General features: G+C 43.9%; 1 protein-coding gene across 6 annotated transcripts in view; it reads left to right on the top strand.

Annotated features, from left to right (window-relative positions):
- LOC126248069 (guanine nucleotide-releasing factor 2) overlaps positions 1-18,077 on the top strand; it is a 463,467-nt gene that overhangs the window by 282,159 nt on the left and 163,231 nt on the right. For all 6 annotated transcript variants that reach the window (XM_049948716.1, XM_049948717.1, XM_049948714.1 and 3 more), the window contains one exon: positions 7,732-8,006. In XM_049948716.1, the coding sequence (XP_049804673.1) occupies positions 7,732-8,006 (275 nt within the window). The remainder of the gene's footprint in view (positions 1-7,731; positions 8,007-18,077) is intronic.

Raw genomic sequence — 18,077 nt, forward strand, 5'->3', positions numbered from 1 at the left:
TATGTTTAACATCCATTTATGACATAACACTCCATTCTTTTAATGCTGGCTAGAATGCACAGTGCACGTACCTGTAGAAAAAACGCCACAATGTTGCTCAAGACTATATTCGTACATTGAAAATAAACTGGTGCACGAAACTTAAGGAGGAAAGTAACTTTCGGGTGATGTCACTACCGACTAACCTAGCTCGAAGAAACTGAAACCTTACATAACAACAACTGCTACAGTATAGTAAGAAGATAACTGAAAGAAATACACAATGAAACTAACAGAAATTACACTCTTACTGAACGAAGGTAATTAAACTGAAGTCACCACAATTCGTGATGGTGCCCGTGCACTACAAAACAGGGGGACACTGTTCTTAACAGTGCATTGGCCCTGTGCTTCATTATTGTAGATGACAGTGTGTGATTCCATTGAACAGTACATGTGCAGGAGCTCATGGAACGAGAGCACATTCGAAGAATGGACTGGCCTGCCTGTTCAAATCCCGTCGAGCACGTTTGGGGAGCAGCACATCCACATGCACCGATCACGACCCGCCAGTTGTCAAATGCACTGTTGATGGAATGGACTGCTCCGTAACGAGAACTCCTTATCGACCTTGTGGGCAGCGTAGGAGCATGTTGCAGAACATGCATTGCCCTCCGTGATGAGCGCACGCCCTATTAATAACCGTGTCCCACCTTTTGTAATGCACACAGGACTCTAATGAATCGTCATGACTTCAGTGTAATTATTGTCTTTGGATAAGTGTCATTTCTGTTTGTCTCATTGTGTATTTTTTTCATTTCCCTGCCGTACCATACTTAAGCAGTTCTGTCTACGTACAGTCAGAGTTTCTTCGAGCTACGTTACTCGCTAGTGACATGTCGTGCAAAAGTTATTTTTGTCTGTCAGTTTTACACACCAGTGTAAGCTGATGGTTCATCTGCTTATCATCATTGTCGTCTCACTTCCTGTTGTTAACTTGTACTAGGTACGGGTACTGAAACAAAAGTACAGATATTGCACCAAACGCAATTTTCATTTGTCAAATATTAGTATTTGTGTGTTGATTTTTTTTATAGTCTTCTTTGAACTAAAGGAAAATGCCAGAGTATGTGCTCCAGGTGTTTCAGCAGGTGTTGAAAGATTTTTAATTATAAGCACGTGTTGTCTGACAGCAGACATTCCCTCACTTTCGAGAACGTCGGCTTGGCGGCCACCGTACACTGCAGTGATTCTAGGGTTGCTGTACGACGCTTTCTGTACATTTTCAAAGAATGGTATTTCTTAAAGAAAAACGTGACAGTTTTAAATTAATCGTACATTTTTTGTAGTTTGAGTTCCAACCTCCTACAAAGTTTTTCATTACTCTAGATTTTATGTCCCTTTATATACATTTTATGTCATTTTTCGTCATTTTATTGATATTTTCAGAACAATTTAGTGTTAATTGTCAGGATATTTTAGAGCATTAAAATCTGGGCTCTACAGTTACAGGTCCTTTTTCTTATTCATAACGTAAATGAGTTCTGACTAAGGGCAACTGCCCTGCCCCCTCCCCTCCAGTCTGTGGAGGTCCCTGGGTTTTGGGTAACTTGTATTTAAAAAAGGAACGTTGTTATTCCTCAAATATGTGTTGTTAGAGTACGTTTAATGAGTTAGCCATTTTGACCATTGCTTTGTGGAATATGTATTCCCTAGTGATCATACAATGAAGGCTTTCACGACCGGATGGTACTGTTGTTGATAATTATTCCGGGTTATAAGGCCGTGGTCCGTGGAAGAATTATCCACAAAATTCCCTAGTGATGTTTGATCTAAATAACTCACTACACTTCAAAAGACAAGATGATGTACATAATTACAGTACCAGAAAAAATAACATTTTTATTGCACATTAAGGTTGATTTTAGCCCAAAAAAAAGAGTGCACAATGCTGCCACCAGAATTTTTGATCACCTACACAACGGTATGAAATGTCAGACTTGCAGCAAAGTAAAATTTGAAACCAAACTGAAAGTGTTTCACCTTCACAACTCCTTCTATCCTGTAATAGAATATTTATTCATATAATCTGTAAAAGGTGATGGGTAAGAATTACTAATTTTCATTTGAAAATAGTCTGCATGTAGCCGTGATTACATATGAATGTAAAATAACTTGTTCCACATCATTACAATTATACAAATTCATGAAACTAACTTGTAAAGGGACACATAACTTTGTTGTATGTTTGTTTAATCACCTTTGCTCGTGTGCAAACCGAGATACTGAAGTCTAGTTTTTTTTATTGCAATATATTTTTTGGCTTTCAAAGCTTATTAAAAATAGTTGCGCCTGTTAGTGTTGTTGTCATAACATTTTACATATGTATCTGAATATCGTGCTAAAATTGAAAGACAGGGCAGCTAGAACTGGCTATTACAGTGTAAATATTACCAGTTGGGTTTCTCATGCAAAATTCTGTAGCTTTTGTTACTGACATTGACCTTTATTCTGCTGGACATTCTGTCAGTTGATTTTGCTAAATACTCATTGTTCACTGCAATTTCTTTGATGATGATGATGATGATGATGATGATGATGATGATGATGATGATGTCTGCTGTGTGTATCTTATGTTCAATGGTAATATGAGTATTTCAGAAAATATGTACTGAATGCAGCCTATTTGTGTATGCTTGGGTGGTGTGATAAGTTATATACTGTGAAATTGATATGTGGAAATTCTGTCTTTTATAATTAATTGCTAATTGTGAAGAGTGAGAAGTTAACTGAATTATCTGTCTCCTACACACCTCTGCAGCCAAGGTTGCTAATGCATGCCTGTGGCCGTGCAGTGGCACTCGACACATAGGTAAGATGCTTCGAATCCTGGAGATGGAAAATTTTTGCTGCCAGTATTTGGTCAGACCAGGAGAGGAGAGGAGAGATGGTGGCATGATCACCAGCTTTCGCACCAATGTAGTGACTTAATTTCTCAACCTCTCCACCGTGCCTCATGGAGTGAGGACATGTGATACTGTTGATGGTGGCCCATCCATCAGATGGGGAGACTAAGAGCAGTGGCCACCTTGGTACTATTCAAGAGGAGTAGGCTATGTGCCAGCACTGGATTTCACCCTCCCCTCCCCACCCCACCACTCCACTCCACTCCACTCTCCACACTCTCTCTCTCTCTCTCTCTCTCTCTCTCTCTCCACTCTCTCTCTCTCCACTCTCTCTCTCTCTCTCTCTCTCTCTCTTCCCACTCTCTCTCTCTCCCTCTCCCCACTCTCTCTCTCTCCCTCTCCCCACTCTCTCTCTCCCTCTCCCTCTCCCCACTCTCTCTCTCTCCCTCTCCCCACTCTCTCCCCTCCTCTCTCTCTCTCTCTCTCTCTCTCTCTCTCTCTCTCTCTCTCTCTCCCTCTCCCCACTCTCTCTCTCTCACTCTCCCCACTCTCTCTCTCTCCTCCTCCCCCACTCTCTCTCTCTCTCTCTCCCCACTCTCTCTCTCTCTCTCTCTCTCTCTCACTCTCTCTCTCTCTCTCTCTCTCTCTCTCTCCCCCCCCCCTCTCCCCACTCTCTCTCTCTCTCTCTCTCTCTCTCTCTCTCTCTCTCTCTCTCTCTCTCTCTCTCTCCCCCCCCTTTCCCCTCTCCCTCTCCCTCTCTCTCTCTCTCTCTCTCTCTCTCCCTCCCTCCCTCCCTCCCTCTCTCTCTCTCTCTCTCTCTCTCTCTCTCTCTCCTCTCTCTCTCTCCCTCTCCCTCTCTCCCCCCCCTCTCTCTCTCTCCCCCTCCCCCCCACTCTCTCTGTCTCCCCCACTCTCTCTCTCTCTCTGTCTCCCCCACTCTCTCTGCCCCCCCGCTCTGTCCCCCCCACCGCTCTGTCCCCCCCACCGCTCTGTCCCCCCCACCGCTCTGTCCCCCCCCCACCGCTCTGTCCCCCCCCCACCGCTCAGTCCCCCCCCACCGCTCTCCCCCCCCCCACCGCTCTGCCCCCCCCACCGCTCTGTCCCCCCCCCCACCGCTCTGTCCCCCCCACCGCTCTGTCCCCCCCACCGCTCTGTCCCCCCCACCGCTCTGTCCCCCCCCACCGCTCTGTCCCCCCCCCACCGCTCTGTCCCCCCCACCGCTCTGTCCCCCCCACCGCTCTGTCCCCCCCCACCGCTCTGTCCCCCCCCACCGCTCTGTCCCCCCCCACCGCTCTGTCCCCCCCCACCGCTCTGACCCCCCCCACCGCTCTGACCCCCCCACCGCTCTGACCCCCCACCGCTCTGACCCCCCCCACCGCTCTGCCCCCCCCACCGCTCTGTCCCCCCCCACCGCTCTGGCCCCCCCCACCGCTCTGTCCCCCCCCCCACCGCTCTATCCCCCCCCCACCGCTCTGTCCCCCCCCCACCGCTCTGTCCCCCCCCCCACCGCTCTGTCCCCCCCCCACCGCTCTGTCCCCCCCCCCAACCGCTCTGTCCCCCCCCCCACCGCTCTGTCCCCCCCCCCACCGCTCCGCCCCCCCCCACCGCTCCGCCCCCCCCCACCGCTCTGTCCCCCCCCACCGCTCCGTCCCCCCCCACCGCTCCGTCCCCCCCCACCGCTCCGTCCCCCCCCACCGCTCCGTCCCCCCCCACCGCTCCGTCCCCCCCCACCGCTCCGTCCCCCCCCACCGCTCCGTCCCCCCCCACCGCTCCGTCCCCCCCACCGCTCCGCCCCCCCACCGCTCCGCCCCCCCTTCGCACCGCCCCCCCGCTCTGTCTCCGCCCCCCCGCTCTGTCTCCCCCCCGCTCTGTCTCCCCCCCGCTCTGTCTCCCCCCCTGCTCTGTCTCCCCCCCGCTCTGTCTCCCCCCCGCTCTGTCTCCCCCCCCGCTCTGTCTCCCCCCCCACTCTCCCGCCCGCTCTCTCCCTCCCCCAGCTCTCTCCCTCCCCCACTCCACTCCTCAAGCTCAGCACTACACTGTACATGTACTCATCACATTCATCCAAATGATGCCTTTACACACTTGATATTTCATACCAGGTCAGTGGAAGGCAATGGCTAAACACCTCCACTAGGACCTTTCCACGAGTGACGATGTGGGATACCTGCATCAGGTCCCCTACACTCATTCCCTGAGTATAGAAAAACTTTTGCTGATATGTTTCGTGCTCTATTGTGAACTTCGTATTCGTGAAGCAAACTGAATATTGTACGATGTTCGTTAAGCTGATTTTTGTGTTGCTTAGGAAAAGTAAAGTGTCATTAATGTACATCTTGTAATAAACAGTGTTTGCAACAAGAATACTTGTGCCATTTAAAAAGATACTTTCTGTATGACAAATACGTCAGACGAGAAGCTTGATATGCTGTTGCCAATGCTAGGCTTCCTGTCGATCTTATCATTAAATAATAAATAATCAGTGTCGCTTTGGTAGGAATATTCCTCTTGGGCATGTTTACATCATTCGTGTGTGATGTTGGATCATGTAGAGGATACCATTCTAATAATTTTGTAAGCTGGCAAAGGTCCCGAGTTCAAGTCTCGGTCCGGCACACAGATTCAATCTGCCAGGAAGTTTCAAAGTGTACGTATGTACGTATTTTTGTTTGTTTGTTTGTTTGTTTGTTCATTCCACATCTCCTCTGAAACCACTGGATCAATTTCAACCATACTTGGTACACACATCACTTACTGGCTGGAAAGAACCACCTACCTCTCAAAGGTGTGAGACGGGAGGTGAAAAACAAGCATAGTTCACAATGTGCAAATAGCCAGACTATCATTCAGTATTTGAGAATGAGAGCACGTAGTGACTTCCAACCAACTTTTCACATAATTTCAAACCTTTGTATGACTTTTTCTCACTGACACCTCACAGAATAATGAAGTGAAAAAAGTTTATCCTTTACTACATTTCCATTGTGCATGCGGTAAAACTGCTTCGCCAGGTACGAACTTTGATGTTTTACTTCTGTAGTACTAATTCTATTTACAACACATTTTGAAGGCAGTATACATTTATATTACTGAATGTACATGCAAAATTGTATAATTTTACTACACACAATTCAGGAGATATGACCTCATAAACATTTAACTCATGAAACTGGAACTGCAGGTGAAACTCACTGGAGATACAAGTGAAGTATGTTTACAAACATGAGTGAAAAGTGTAAAGTATATGTGAGGTGCATACATGGGCAAAGTCATGGGTAAAAATCTGCCCCTAAACCTGTGGACCGACTTAGTACATATGTTACTTTCTATCTGGAAAGAAATATTGTGGGGTAAGAACCTGCAACCTCCTATTGAGGTGGGAGTGGTAATGTGGAGAGAGAAGTGGGAGGACAGGAACTGTCATAGGGAGAAGGGAATTGGACAGAAAGTGAGGAGGGGAGACGTGGAGATAGAGAGAAAAAGGAAAGAGGAGGAGACGGATAGCAAGATGGGGAGGAGGAGGTGTATCCTAGATCCAGGCAGTAATTCTGTTCAAAAGGGCGTAATAAAGCCATTGTAGCCTCTTCTGAGGCAGGCTGGCCCACAGGTGTTGTAACTGGTCCTCGATATCCTCAATACTGACACTGGGATGGAGTTGTCCGAGCTGGTCCCACAAATGCCCTACCGGGGAGAGATCTGAGGATCTTATTGTCCAAAGGAATACATCAGCATTACACAGACAGTCAGTAGAGAGATGTGCCATGTGTGGATGAGCACTGTCATGTTGAAAAATGGCACCACAATACTATCATATTAGAAGTAACGTGCAAGTATGCAGGATGTTTGTGACAGGTATCTGTGACATACCATTGTGCCATCTGAGTTATATCAATCACAACCATCTGTGACCTTAAGTCGTACATGATGGCTCCCTACTCTAAATGATGCCAAGAGTAACACTTCTATGCCTCTCCAAAACATTTAAAGGCAGGTTCCTCTTCCCAAGTCGCCACCATACTGCCAAAGATAGTCATCTGGGATAATGGAATACCCGCCATTTGTCACTGAACATGATGTGATGACACTGACTGGCAGTCTCTGTTTTCCAGTCACAGCACCATTCCAGTTACAGCTGTTTGTATTGTGGTATTATCGGCAGCATACATGAGGGATGGTAACTGCCTATTCCGGCAGTTGTTCATCTCTGACAAATGGTAGAGAATGTTGCAGGGAGTTCATTACTTGTTCTCAGATGTAGGGTACAGATATGAAGGGATTGTGAACCGCCTGGTACACAATATTGTGACCCTCCTTTGTGGTTGTCAGATGTGGTCAACCAGAACCCTGACGAAGAGTGTGCCTGCCCTCACATTCCCGTGCAATCCACCTTCAGGCCACTGTGTCATATAAATGCTCTACACATTTGGATATTGCACAATTTGACCAGCTGACTAAATGGAGACCCACAATGAAGCCCCTTTCAGACTCTTGTCAGCTGTTGATAACATGGCCTCACACGATTCTGTGGCAGCTCTGTGTCCTTCACAGTGATCACGCAACATCAGATGCTGTTTACGCTCATTATATACACTCTCAGGCCTTGCAACAACACTAAACATAAACAACACTTACGCGATGTGGTGTCCATTATACCTGCCACATAGAAATGCAGCTTTAATTGTGTACGTAGTTATATTTAAGACATCCCACTGTGTCCCTCACTTCTTTTGTCAGGCAGTGTACATCTTTATAATCAAGATTTCAGTTTTGTAAAGTACTTCTTATTTATTATATGACTTTAATTCTCCCTGTGTGAATAATTTCTAAACAACATTGCAATTTTTTGCAGAAGCAGACAGCAACAGCAGCAAACCCCGTGGGGGTAAGCTGGCACGTCGAGCACGTTCATTCAAGGAAGACTTCCTGGAAATCTTGTCACAGATGCGTTCCCCAGGCAGTGGTGGTGGGAGTGGTGGGGCTGGATCTGGATCTCAACGTTCTGGATCACCACATTCACCTAAGTCAAGATCATCCCATAAAACTGCAACAGCAACACCTAGTGTCGACCTGGTAGATTCTAGTGACAAGAACCCTGCTCGAGACCTCGATCTTCATGTTAGACAGGTTAGAAGCACATTGAGTTATGTGAGCCAAATACATTTGATTAACTGTGAAGTATGTCTGAAAAAGACAGTACATGAAACAACTTCCGCCTTTTTATTACAGAAATTAGTAAAAATTAGAGATTACCTTTTCCAGTAGTATGTGGTATTTATGCAGTCTGTGCTTAGTAACAGAAATACTTTGTACAGTTCATTAAGACAAACTGAAAGCTATTGGCATTGTTGTTGTAAGGGGATTACGTTGGCTGTGTGAGCTTACAAGAGCAGCTCTTTCCCCAGGCCATATGGTGCCAAGGTTGTTTTGAGTATATACATGAAGATCGTATCTGTTCTTTCGGACATGTCCGAAAGAACCGATACCGTCGGTGACCGTGCAGCTCGTTAGAATGAAATTACAATTAAATCAATACAATGAAATGAATACCCTTAGCTTCATACAGGCATTGATATATGTCAACGGGGACAGTTGAAAATGTGCACCCCCACGTGGACTCGAACCCGGGATCTCCTGCTTACATGGCAGATGCTCTATCCATCTGAGCCACTGAGGACACAGAGGATCGTGCAAGTCCAGGGACTTATCTCTGCCACACCTCCCGTGAGACCCACATTCCCAACTTATTGTCCCGCACTATATTCGTAGTGCCCCTGCTCATTACACTCATTACTCACGGCTTTACCAATTCCCGTAAGAGTTCAGGCACTGTTTGTCCATTCGCACAGTAGAATGTCCGAAAGAACAGATACCATCTTCATATATATAGTTAAGGCTCACCAACCATTTGACCATCTTCTGTGTGAATGCACAAACAGTGCTCGAACTCTTACGGGAATTGGTAAAGCCGCGAGTAGTGAGTGTAATGGGCAGGGGCACTATGAATATAGTGCAGGTCAATAAGTTGGGAATGTGGGTCTCATGGGAGGCGTGCCAGACATAAGTCCCTGCAGTCGCACTATCCTCTGTGTCCTCGGTGGTTCAGATGGATAGAGCGTCTCTATGTAAACAGGAAATCCCGGGTTCGAGTCCTGGTCGGGGCATAGATTTTCAACTGTCCCCATTGATGTATATCAATGCCTGTATGCAGCTAAGGGTATTAATTTCATTATATTTATTTAATTGTAATTTCATGTTTTGAGTATGCTGCAGAAGTTTTACTGGGAAGGCCCTACACGATCTCCATACATTCACCATGCGATTTCCATATTTTTGGGTCCCTGAAGCAAGAGATTTATGGCAGTCGATTTGCTTCGGACAAAAATGTGCTCACCTGGGTACAGTCGTGGTTCCGTAGGCAAACATTTACCCATATAGACATTGGCCGTCTTGTCTTACAGTCAGATAAATGTATTAACAGTTCTGCTGATTACATTTGAAATAATAAACAGTTTATAATCCAATGGGCCCGCAGTGCTGAAAATATATCTTAGAGACTTAATTGACTTAAATCCTTTGGCCCCCTTATGGGGATATAGGGCATCCAGGAGAACTCACCATCCATCTCTATCTTTGGCCATTTTCCTCAATTTTGCCCAAGTCTTCCCAGCTCTCCTTGAGCTTCCCCCTCCACCATCCTCTTCCGTGTAGTTCTAGGCCTGCCTCTATTCCTTGTTCCTTGGGGATTCCATTCCAATGCCTTCTGTTTGATTACTCCATCTGGCTTCCTCAATGTGTGCCTCAGCCATCTCCACTTTCTCTCACATATCTGTTTTTCTATAGGTGTCTGGTTTGTTTTTCTCCAGAGATCCTCATTACTTATTTTTTCTGGTCGCCAGATGTTCATTCTGCAATAGATGCCCTGAGATGTTTATTTATGAAACTGTATAACTGTGATGTTATCCTTTTATTTGCTTTCCAACTCCATAACTGCCATACAGAACAACAGCTTTCACATTTTAGTTTTGTATGTGATGTTTCTGTCTCTCCATATTGAATACAGTTGTACGAAGCCAGCATATGCCTTCTTTATGTGGCTTTTCACATCTTTTCCCCAGCTCCACCGTCTTCTGTCACCACACTACCCAGATACAGGAACAAATTGATCTCCACTTGCTGCTCCCGTCCAAGCAGCAGCACTTCGGTGTTCCCAGAATTTATTCTCATTTTCTCTGTTTTTCCTATATTTATTTTGAGCCCAGCAATCTCTGCTTCTTTTTTCAGTAAATTTAGTTTAGCTTTCATATCTGCGAGCCTTTTAGCTACTAAAACTATGTCATCTGTGAAATCCAAATCCTCCAGATGTTCGTGGATCTCCTCCCATTGGGTTCCTCATCTCCTGCCCAATATGACTCGTCTCATATCTGAGTCAAGGAGAAGTAAGAAGAGCATTGGTGACAAAAGACAACACTGGTGGACTCCAGTCGTTACCTCTATTGGATCTGTGAGATTTCCATTGAGGAGCACACAACATTTGTAGACAACATACAGATCTCTGATGATATTTATAATCTTCTGTGGTATACCATACTTCTGCAACACATGCCACGGCACTTGATGTATCACAGAATCGAAGGCCTTTTCAAAATCAATGACTGCCAGGTACGGGGTTACGTGGACTTCTTTGCTTTGCGCTAATATGATCATAAGAGTACTAATAAGGTAAACACAACTACGTTGTGCACAAAAACCAGCCTGTTTTTTACCAATCGATTTTCAACTGAGTCTTTAATCCTATTTAAAATAATTCCAGTGAGGACCTTACCAGGCACTGACAGCAATGTATTTCCATTCCTTTTGGGGATTTCTCTTTTAGCCAAATATGCTTCAGTGGGGTGTGGAGCATATTAACAGTACTTTCAATATGTTGTCTAGACCTGGAGCCTTTGCCTTTTTTAGGCATCTCAAAGCAGTCCTAATTTCAACCATTGTGGGACACTGCAGATTTGGTTGTCTTTGCAATTCAACAGTTCTTTGAAATGTGATTCCTATCTCTGTACTTGTGTCTGATGGTTTGTAATTGTCACCCCATCCTTACTCTAAACTGGTCCTTCACATCTAAAGTTCTTCTTTGAGAGACATTTGGTGATATTATCAGCTCCTTTATATTTCCCTGTCTTTCTGCCTCTTTTTGCTATGTGTGCCTGTTCATTTATCCATTTCCATTTATCTCGCCTCATCCTCATTTTCACTCCTTTGTTCTTTTTTGCAGCTAATTTCATTAGTGATCCATTCATTCCTTTTATGTGTCTTAAATTCTAATATGTTCTTTCCTACATCTAAATGACTGTCTTTGTTTCTGCCAACCAATTTCAATTCCTTTCTGTATAAAGTTTTTGTCAAAGAGGACATTTTGTAGTTCAGGGGCAGATCATTTTTTGCTATTGGTCATTTAACCTTACCACATCTATTTTCTTGCTCCTGTGATTGAGTTTGGTTCTACTTGCCAGTATCTTCAATCTGAACTCATCCAAAACTAAGTGGTGGTCACTTCCAGCATCCACCCCTCTCTTGTTTCTGATATTCAACAGAGAGTGTCAAAACTTATGGCTTACAGCTATGTGATATGTTTGAGTTTCAGTAACATGATCTGACAAGAACCACATTATCTTATGGCAGTTGTGATGTGGAAACAGTGTGCCTTCAGTGACTAAAGTCATGCTTAGTGCTCATATCTATCAGCAGTTCACCATTTGCATTTCTATTGCCAGTGCTGTTAACACTCATGATGTGTTCACACCCTTCATTTTATGAACCGACTTTTGTGTTCAAGTCTTCCATTAAAATTTTTATATCTCTACAATTAGTTTGTCCAAGGATTCCATTTAGCTCTGTATAAAATGTATCTCTTAATTCAGTATGTGCATAGCATTGAATTACTGTGATATTTTGCACATTTGTTCTAGAGAATGCAGTTATTATCTTTTCTGATACTAATTTCCTCACCAGTAACCTTCTTTTGCAGTTTTTAGATAGTACGAGCCCTACACTATTCCTGTGCATTGTATCTTCACCTGTGTGTCCCACATACAGCAGCACTCCACCATTTTGTGATTGAACTACTCCAGATTCTGGCTGCTCCAGTCTACAGTTCTCCATCTATTTTTCAACCTGACTTAACCTTCCTGCCTCTCTCTTGTGTTCTTACATTCCAAAATCCAATAAGGGTTTTCCTTTTCAGGCCTAAGGTCATATCCTTAAGATCCATCTGGCTATTTCTCATTTTAGTTTCTGTGATTTGAATTTTTTGTGGTGTGGGTTATCAGCCCACAGCCTCCTCCCCCTCCCCCCCCCCCCTTCCTGGCTCCGAGTGTTCTGGTGGGGCTGCCACCTCATGACCCATACAGGGCCTTACCCCTTTGATAGCTTGTCTTCACTTTGACTGTGGAATGCTATCCATCCCTCCATAGTGAAGCCTATGTGCATCACCGGCATCTTGGTTACTGAGGATCTTCTGCTGCCCACATAAGGGTACTGTGCCTGCTGCCACACAGTCACAGAGAGGAAAAGGAAAGGACAGGTTACTAGGCAGGATGTTGTGAGACATACTTTCTCTGGATCCTCTGTGGAGACCTGACAAGCTTGGGAGGCCTGCCGGCAGTTGAACTACTGCTGATATAGCCCTCCACTTCATTGGAACACAAAAACCCCCTCACGTATAGGGACAGTGTTTCATTAAGTCGATGTCTCCTGAGGGGGATCTCTTAGAGACATTATATAATAAAAGTCAGATTGCTTTTAAGTAGGTTAGTGTTTTTATTGTGATGGATCCATTTCGGCAAGATTGCCACCTTCAGACCATGTGCGAAAGCTATTTATTATAATGTTAGTTATCACATTTTCAGACATACAAATTTTGTTGTTACACCCATATTCCATCAGTGGTCACTGTCGCAAAACAGTTTATAATGTAAGAGTCCTAAATCTACACTATGTTGTAACAGGATACAGAGTGACAGCAACCACTGACGGTATATGGATGCAAGTACAAAATTTGTTTATCTGAAAATATGATAACCAACATTATAATAAAAGAAAATATTATGTAACGTTCACAGATGGTCTGAAGATGGCATTCTACTGAAAATGAATCCATCACAATAAAAACACTGTCCTTCTTAACAACAATGTTGATCTTATTACATAATAAACAGCTTACGTACTTTTTTCTGTCTGTCTCATTTTTATTTGACTGCCCTGTTTACTATACTCCTAATAAAACATAAAAATACTCTAGTTAATGTTTTGATTGCTGACATTCAGAGCACATGTAAATAGTATATTATATTGACTCACTACCTGAAGTTTCTCTTCATGGTAATATGAGATACACTCAAACAGGTACTTTATTAATATAGGAATTTCTCTGTATGATCTGCACTAGACCAGCAATTTTGTCTGGTCTGTGGTTGGAATCATGAACAATGTTGGTAAAATTTAGGCTCATCCTGCACACCTGACAACACACTCTCTCTGACAGCCAGTGAGCATTCAGTAGTGTATTGAGCAGTCTGCTATGAACCTCACAGCCATTGCAAAAAGTAAACATGATCATAGCGAGTTACTTAGGGAATTTTTATTCCATTTGTTGCAAGTCATTATGCCTGACGATGGTGGTGAGTGACAAATTCTACATAAGCAAACAAAAGACATAACTTCATGGATACACACTTTCTTCAAGTGCAGAACTCCTCTACGTGCATACCACAACTATCGCCTGGAACCAGCAACACTGCAATTCCTGTCGGTGCCTTGACCTGCACAAACTGCCATCATTCATGAAGCAGGTTGTAGTAACATCCTACTGCTTACAGATCTGAACACGTCTCATATTTACACCAAGATCCACTGATGCTTCTTTAGCACTCCTGTGCCCAACTCAGTCCATTGTTCCATTTCTGGGTCACAGAGCTATTCCTTCTTTCTTGTACCCTGGGCTTGTATGCTGGCCTCTGTCACCTTTCTGTTATCTACGTCATACTCTGCAAGCCATCTAATAGTGTGTGGTGGAGGTTACTTCTGGTACCACTAACTGATCCCTTCCACCCTGTTCCACTCGCGAATGAAGTGTGGGAAGAATGATTGTCAGTAAGCATCTGTATTGGCTGTAATTTCTTTAATTTTCTCATGGTGGTGATTATGCGAGATGTATGTGGGAGGAAGTAATATGTCTTCTGACTCTTCTCGGAAAGTGCACTCTCGAAATTACTCATCCATCCTTACACAACCCCTGCTCCCAATCCCTTACCTCATGGCTGATACCCCTGTAATAGACCTAGATGCAAGACCTGTCCCATACGTCCGGTCACTATCATCATCTATCCCATCAAAGGCAGGGCTACCTGTGAAACCAGTCATGTGATTTACAAGCTAAGCTGCAACCACTGTGCTGCATTCTATGTAAGCATGACAACCAACAAGCTGTCTGTGCGCATGAACGGCCACCGACAAACTGTGGCCAAAATACAAGTGGACCACCCTGTTGCTGAACACGCTGCCAAACATGATACCCCTCATCTCAATGACTGCTTCACAGCCTGTGCCCTATGGATCCTTCCCACCAACACCATCTTTTCTGAATTGCACAGATGGGAACTTTCCCTGCAATATATCCTACGTTCCCGTAACCCTCCTGGCCTCAACCTTCGATAGTCACTGTCCTCACCCATCCAGCCCCCTCCCTGTTCCCATTCCAGCACTACACAGCCGTCATTTCACCACCACACACAGTCTTTTAATTTCTTTTTATTTTTATTTCTTTCCTTTCCACTACTTACCCCCCTCCGCACCTTCTCTCCTGCCCTCCATCTAAACTGCAACACTTTACTGTCCGCCACTCCAACCATACTATCCCTCCCCCTACCTGCCCCAGCCTCCTCCTCACCCACCCAGCCGCCACTCCCATCATCATACACTGGTGCTGCTGCTCGCAGTGTAGTTTCAGCTCTCTGAGACTGCAGACGTGTGTGCAAGTTGCGTTTGTGTGAGTGTGTGTCTGCGTGTGTGTATGTGTGTCTACTGCTGACAAAGGCCTTAATGGCCAAAAGCTATGATTGTGTGAAACTTTTTATTGTGCCTATCGCGACTCAGCATCTCCGTTATAAGGTGAATGGCTACTTTCCTTCTCTGGTATTGTTACATTCCATCCTGTTTGAAATTGTTTGAAATATTACATTCTTCTGCAATCTCTCGGACAGTCAGTCTTCGATTGGCATGCACAATTTTGTTCTCATCTTTGACTTCCATGCAGTAAGAGAATTATGCTTGCCAGCCACTGCTACTTTGTAGCGATCTCAACAATCATTGTGTGGGAGTGTTTTCTTGGTTCACAAAAAGAATATGACATGGTGCCCCACTGCAGACTGTTAACAAAGGTACATACATGTGGAATAGGTTCCCAGATATGTGAGTGGCTTAAAGAGTTCTTAAGTAATAGAACTCAGTGTGTTGTCCTTGATGCCGAGTGTTCATCAGAGACAAAGGGTATCATCAGGAGTACCCCAGGGAAGTGTGATAGGACAACTATTATCTTCTGTATAGATAAATTACCTGGTGGAAAGGGTGGGCAGCAATTTGCAGTTGTTTGCTGATGATGCTATAGTGTACAGGAAGTTGTCAAAGTTTAGCGACTGTAGGAGGACACAAGATGACTTAGACAAAAGTTGTAGTTAGTGTCATGAATGGCAGCTAGCTCCAAATGTAGGTAAATGTAAGTTAATGCAATGAATGGGAAAAACAAATCTGTAAAGCTCAGATACAGTATTAGTAGTGTCCTCCTTGACACAGTAATGTCCTTTAAATACTTGGGTGTAACATTAAAGAGCAGTATGAAGTGGAATGAGCCTGTAAGGATTGTGGTAGGGAAGGCGAATGGTCAACTTTGATTTTTTGGGAGAATTTTGGGAAAGTGTGGCTCATCTATAAAAGAGGCCACATATAGGACGCTATTGTGACCTATTCCTGAGTACTGCTTGAGTGTTTGGGATGCACACCAGGTTGAATTGAAAAAAGACATCAAAGCAATTCAGCACAGGCTGCTAGATATGTTACCGGCAGGTTCGAACAACATATAAGTATTACGAAGGTGTTTCAGGAACTCAAATGGGAATCCCTGGAGAGAAGACAATGTTCTTTCTGAAGAACACTGTTGAGAAAATATAGAGAACTGGCATTTGAAACTGACTGCGGGACAATTCTACACCAGCCAACGTATGTTTTGCATAAGGATCACAAAGATAAGGTATGAGAAATTAGGGTTCATATGGAGGTGTATGGACAGTCATTTTTTCTTCACTCTTTTTGTGAGTGGAACAAGAAAGAAAATGACTAGTAGTGGTACAAGGTACCCCCCCCCCCCCCACCATGCACCGTATGGTGGCTTGCGGAGTATGTTGTCCAGTGCACACATTTTCAACCCTAGCAATAGCTGCTGTCAACCTACTATGAATGCAACTGGCTTGGATGTGGAATTATTATTAAAGAAGTGAAGAAACAGTGTGAAATATGAAACACATATCACAAGTAGTACCATTATAAGATTAAGAAGAAAGCCAGATGACTTCAAATTTGTGATATTTTCATCTTCTCTTAACTCTTACAGACCCTCTGGCTACAATTGTGTACATTAATGTTTGCTGTGTATTAGCTGCAACAGAAATATTTTTGCTCAATGGAAACCTCATGTACACTTTTGTGAGTGGTCAATCATTTCAACATGCACAACTGCTGCCACCTGTTGGTCATAACTATAAAAATATCAACAAGTGAATGTAGCAGTACACAGCAACTTGTGGCCATCAGAATACACAGAAGTGCTTTGTTAGTTATATTCCACTGTGTAACTGAATGTGACTATTATTATTGTTATTTTGCATGGTAATTGTTGAATGATCAGTTTATTTATTACAGCAGTGAATACTTCAAAACTAATCATTTCAGTCCATAAAAAGTAGTGAAATTTTGAAAACGGGTACATATATGTGTATTAACCTTGCATCTAAAATCATTAAAAAATCACTTAAGAACATTGGAGCATAAAGAAAAATTTTCCTTCCTTCAGAAAAAACAGGTCTAAAAGGGTTCAGTATATAAACATATCACAAACGCACCCCTCCACAGCCATGAACTTACAAGTGAGATGTTGTGTTTCTTAATGTATTCATAAACAAAAGAAGGAAACCCTGCCTCCTTTCTACTGCCTAAGTCCACATTGAATGTCTTCCAATCTACTAAAACTGCGCAATTATCAGTGTGATGTCGCCTTGTATTTACTGAAATGATTTCTGACACTTCGAATGTGTGGCTGTTTCTCCCTTATGTGCATTGAGCTTATAAGGGTGTACCAGCAGCAGTCCACCAGCAGTCATCCTATTCGGCAGTGGCCAAGGAATACTTGCTCAAAAGTTAATGGCAATTTAATCATTTGGCATGGCTGGAAGCCCGAGAACATTTTATTCTACATGGGTTTAGTTTTAATTTTTATAAATATGTTTGTTAGAGTGTGTAAAGCTCCAAAGAAAACAGAAAATGAATCCAAGCTACTCACAACTTCTAATATTTCTAAATATTCACACTATGTGTTTTTACGAGGTCTGTTCAAAACATTCAGGAACATTCGTAATTTCGTGCCAGTGGTGTGTTGAAGTGAAATGTGGTTGGCATCCCTGCACATACTAATGTTTAATTTGTAACTGCCAGAAGTTTCAGTGTTGTATGTGTAGTGTCGGCAGACTTGCCAACACTACGCACACTAATTGAAAGAGGCGGCCAAGATGCACGCGCTAACTCACGAAGGATGGAGTGAGGTCTGAAACAGGAGACTTAATGAATGTGATAAAGAAAATACGTATCTTTGGAATATACTTAACTTTTAATACATCCTTGTATACATCGTTCTTGATGAGACATCTGGAGATTGTGGCGATACAAGTGACTCTTTATATACAAGCTATTTAAGGCTAATGGCGCCTTGCTAAGTCGTAGCCATTAACTTAGCTGAAGGCTATTCTAACTGTCTCTCGGCAAATGAGGGAAATGGCTTCGTCCGTATAGTCGCTAGCAACGTCGTCGTACAACTGGGGCGAGTTTTCGTACGTCTCTCGAGACCTGCCGTGTGGTGGCGCTCGGTCTGCGATCACA

The sequence above is a fragment of the Schistocerca nitens genome, chromosome 3, assembly GCF_023898315.1.
Source record: "Schistocerca nitens isolate TAMUIC-IGC-003100 chromosome 3, iqSchNite1.1, whole genome shotgun sequence".
NCBI classification, from domain to species: Eukaryota; Metazoa; Arthropoda; class Insecta; order Orthoptera; family Acrididae; genus Schistocerca; species Schistocerca nitens.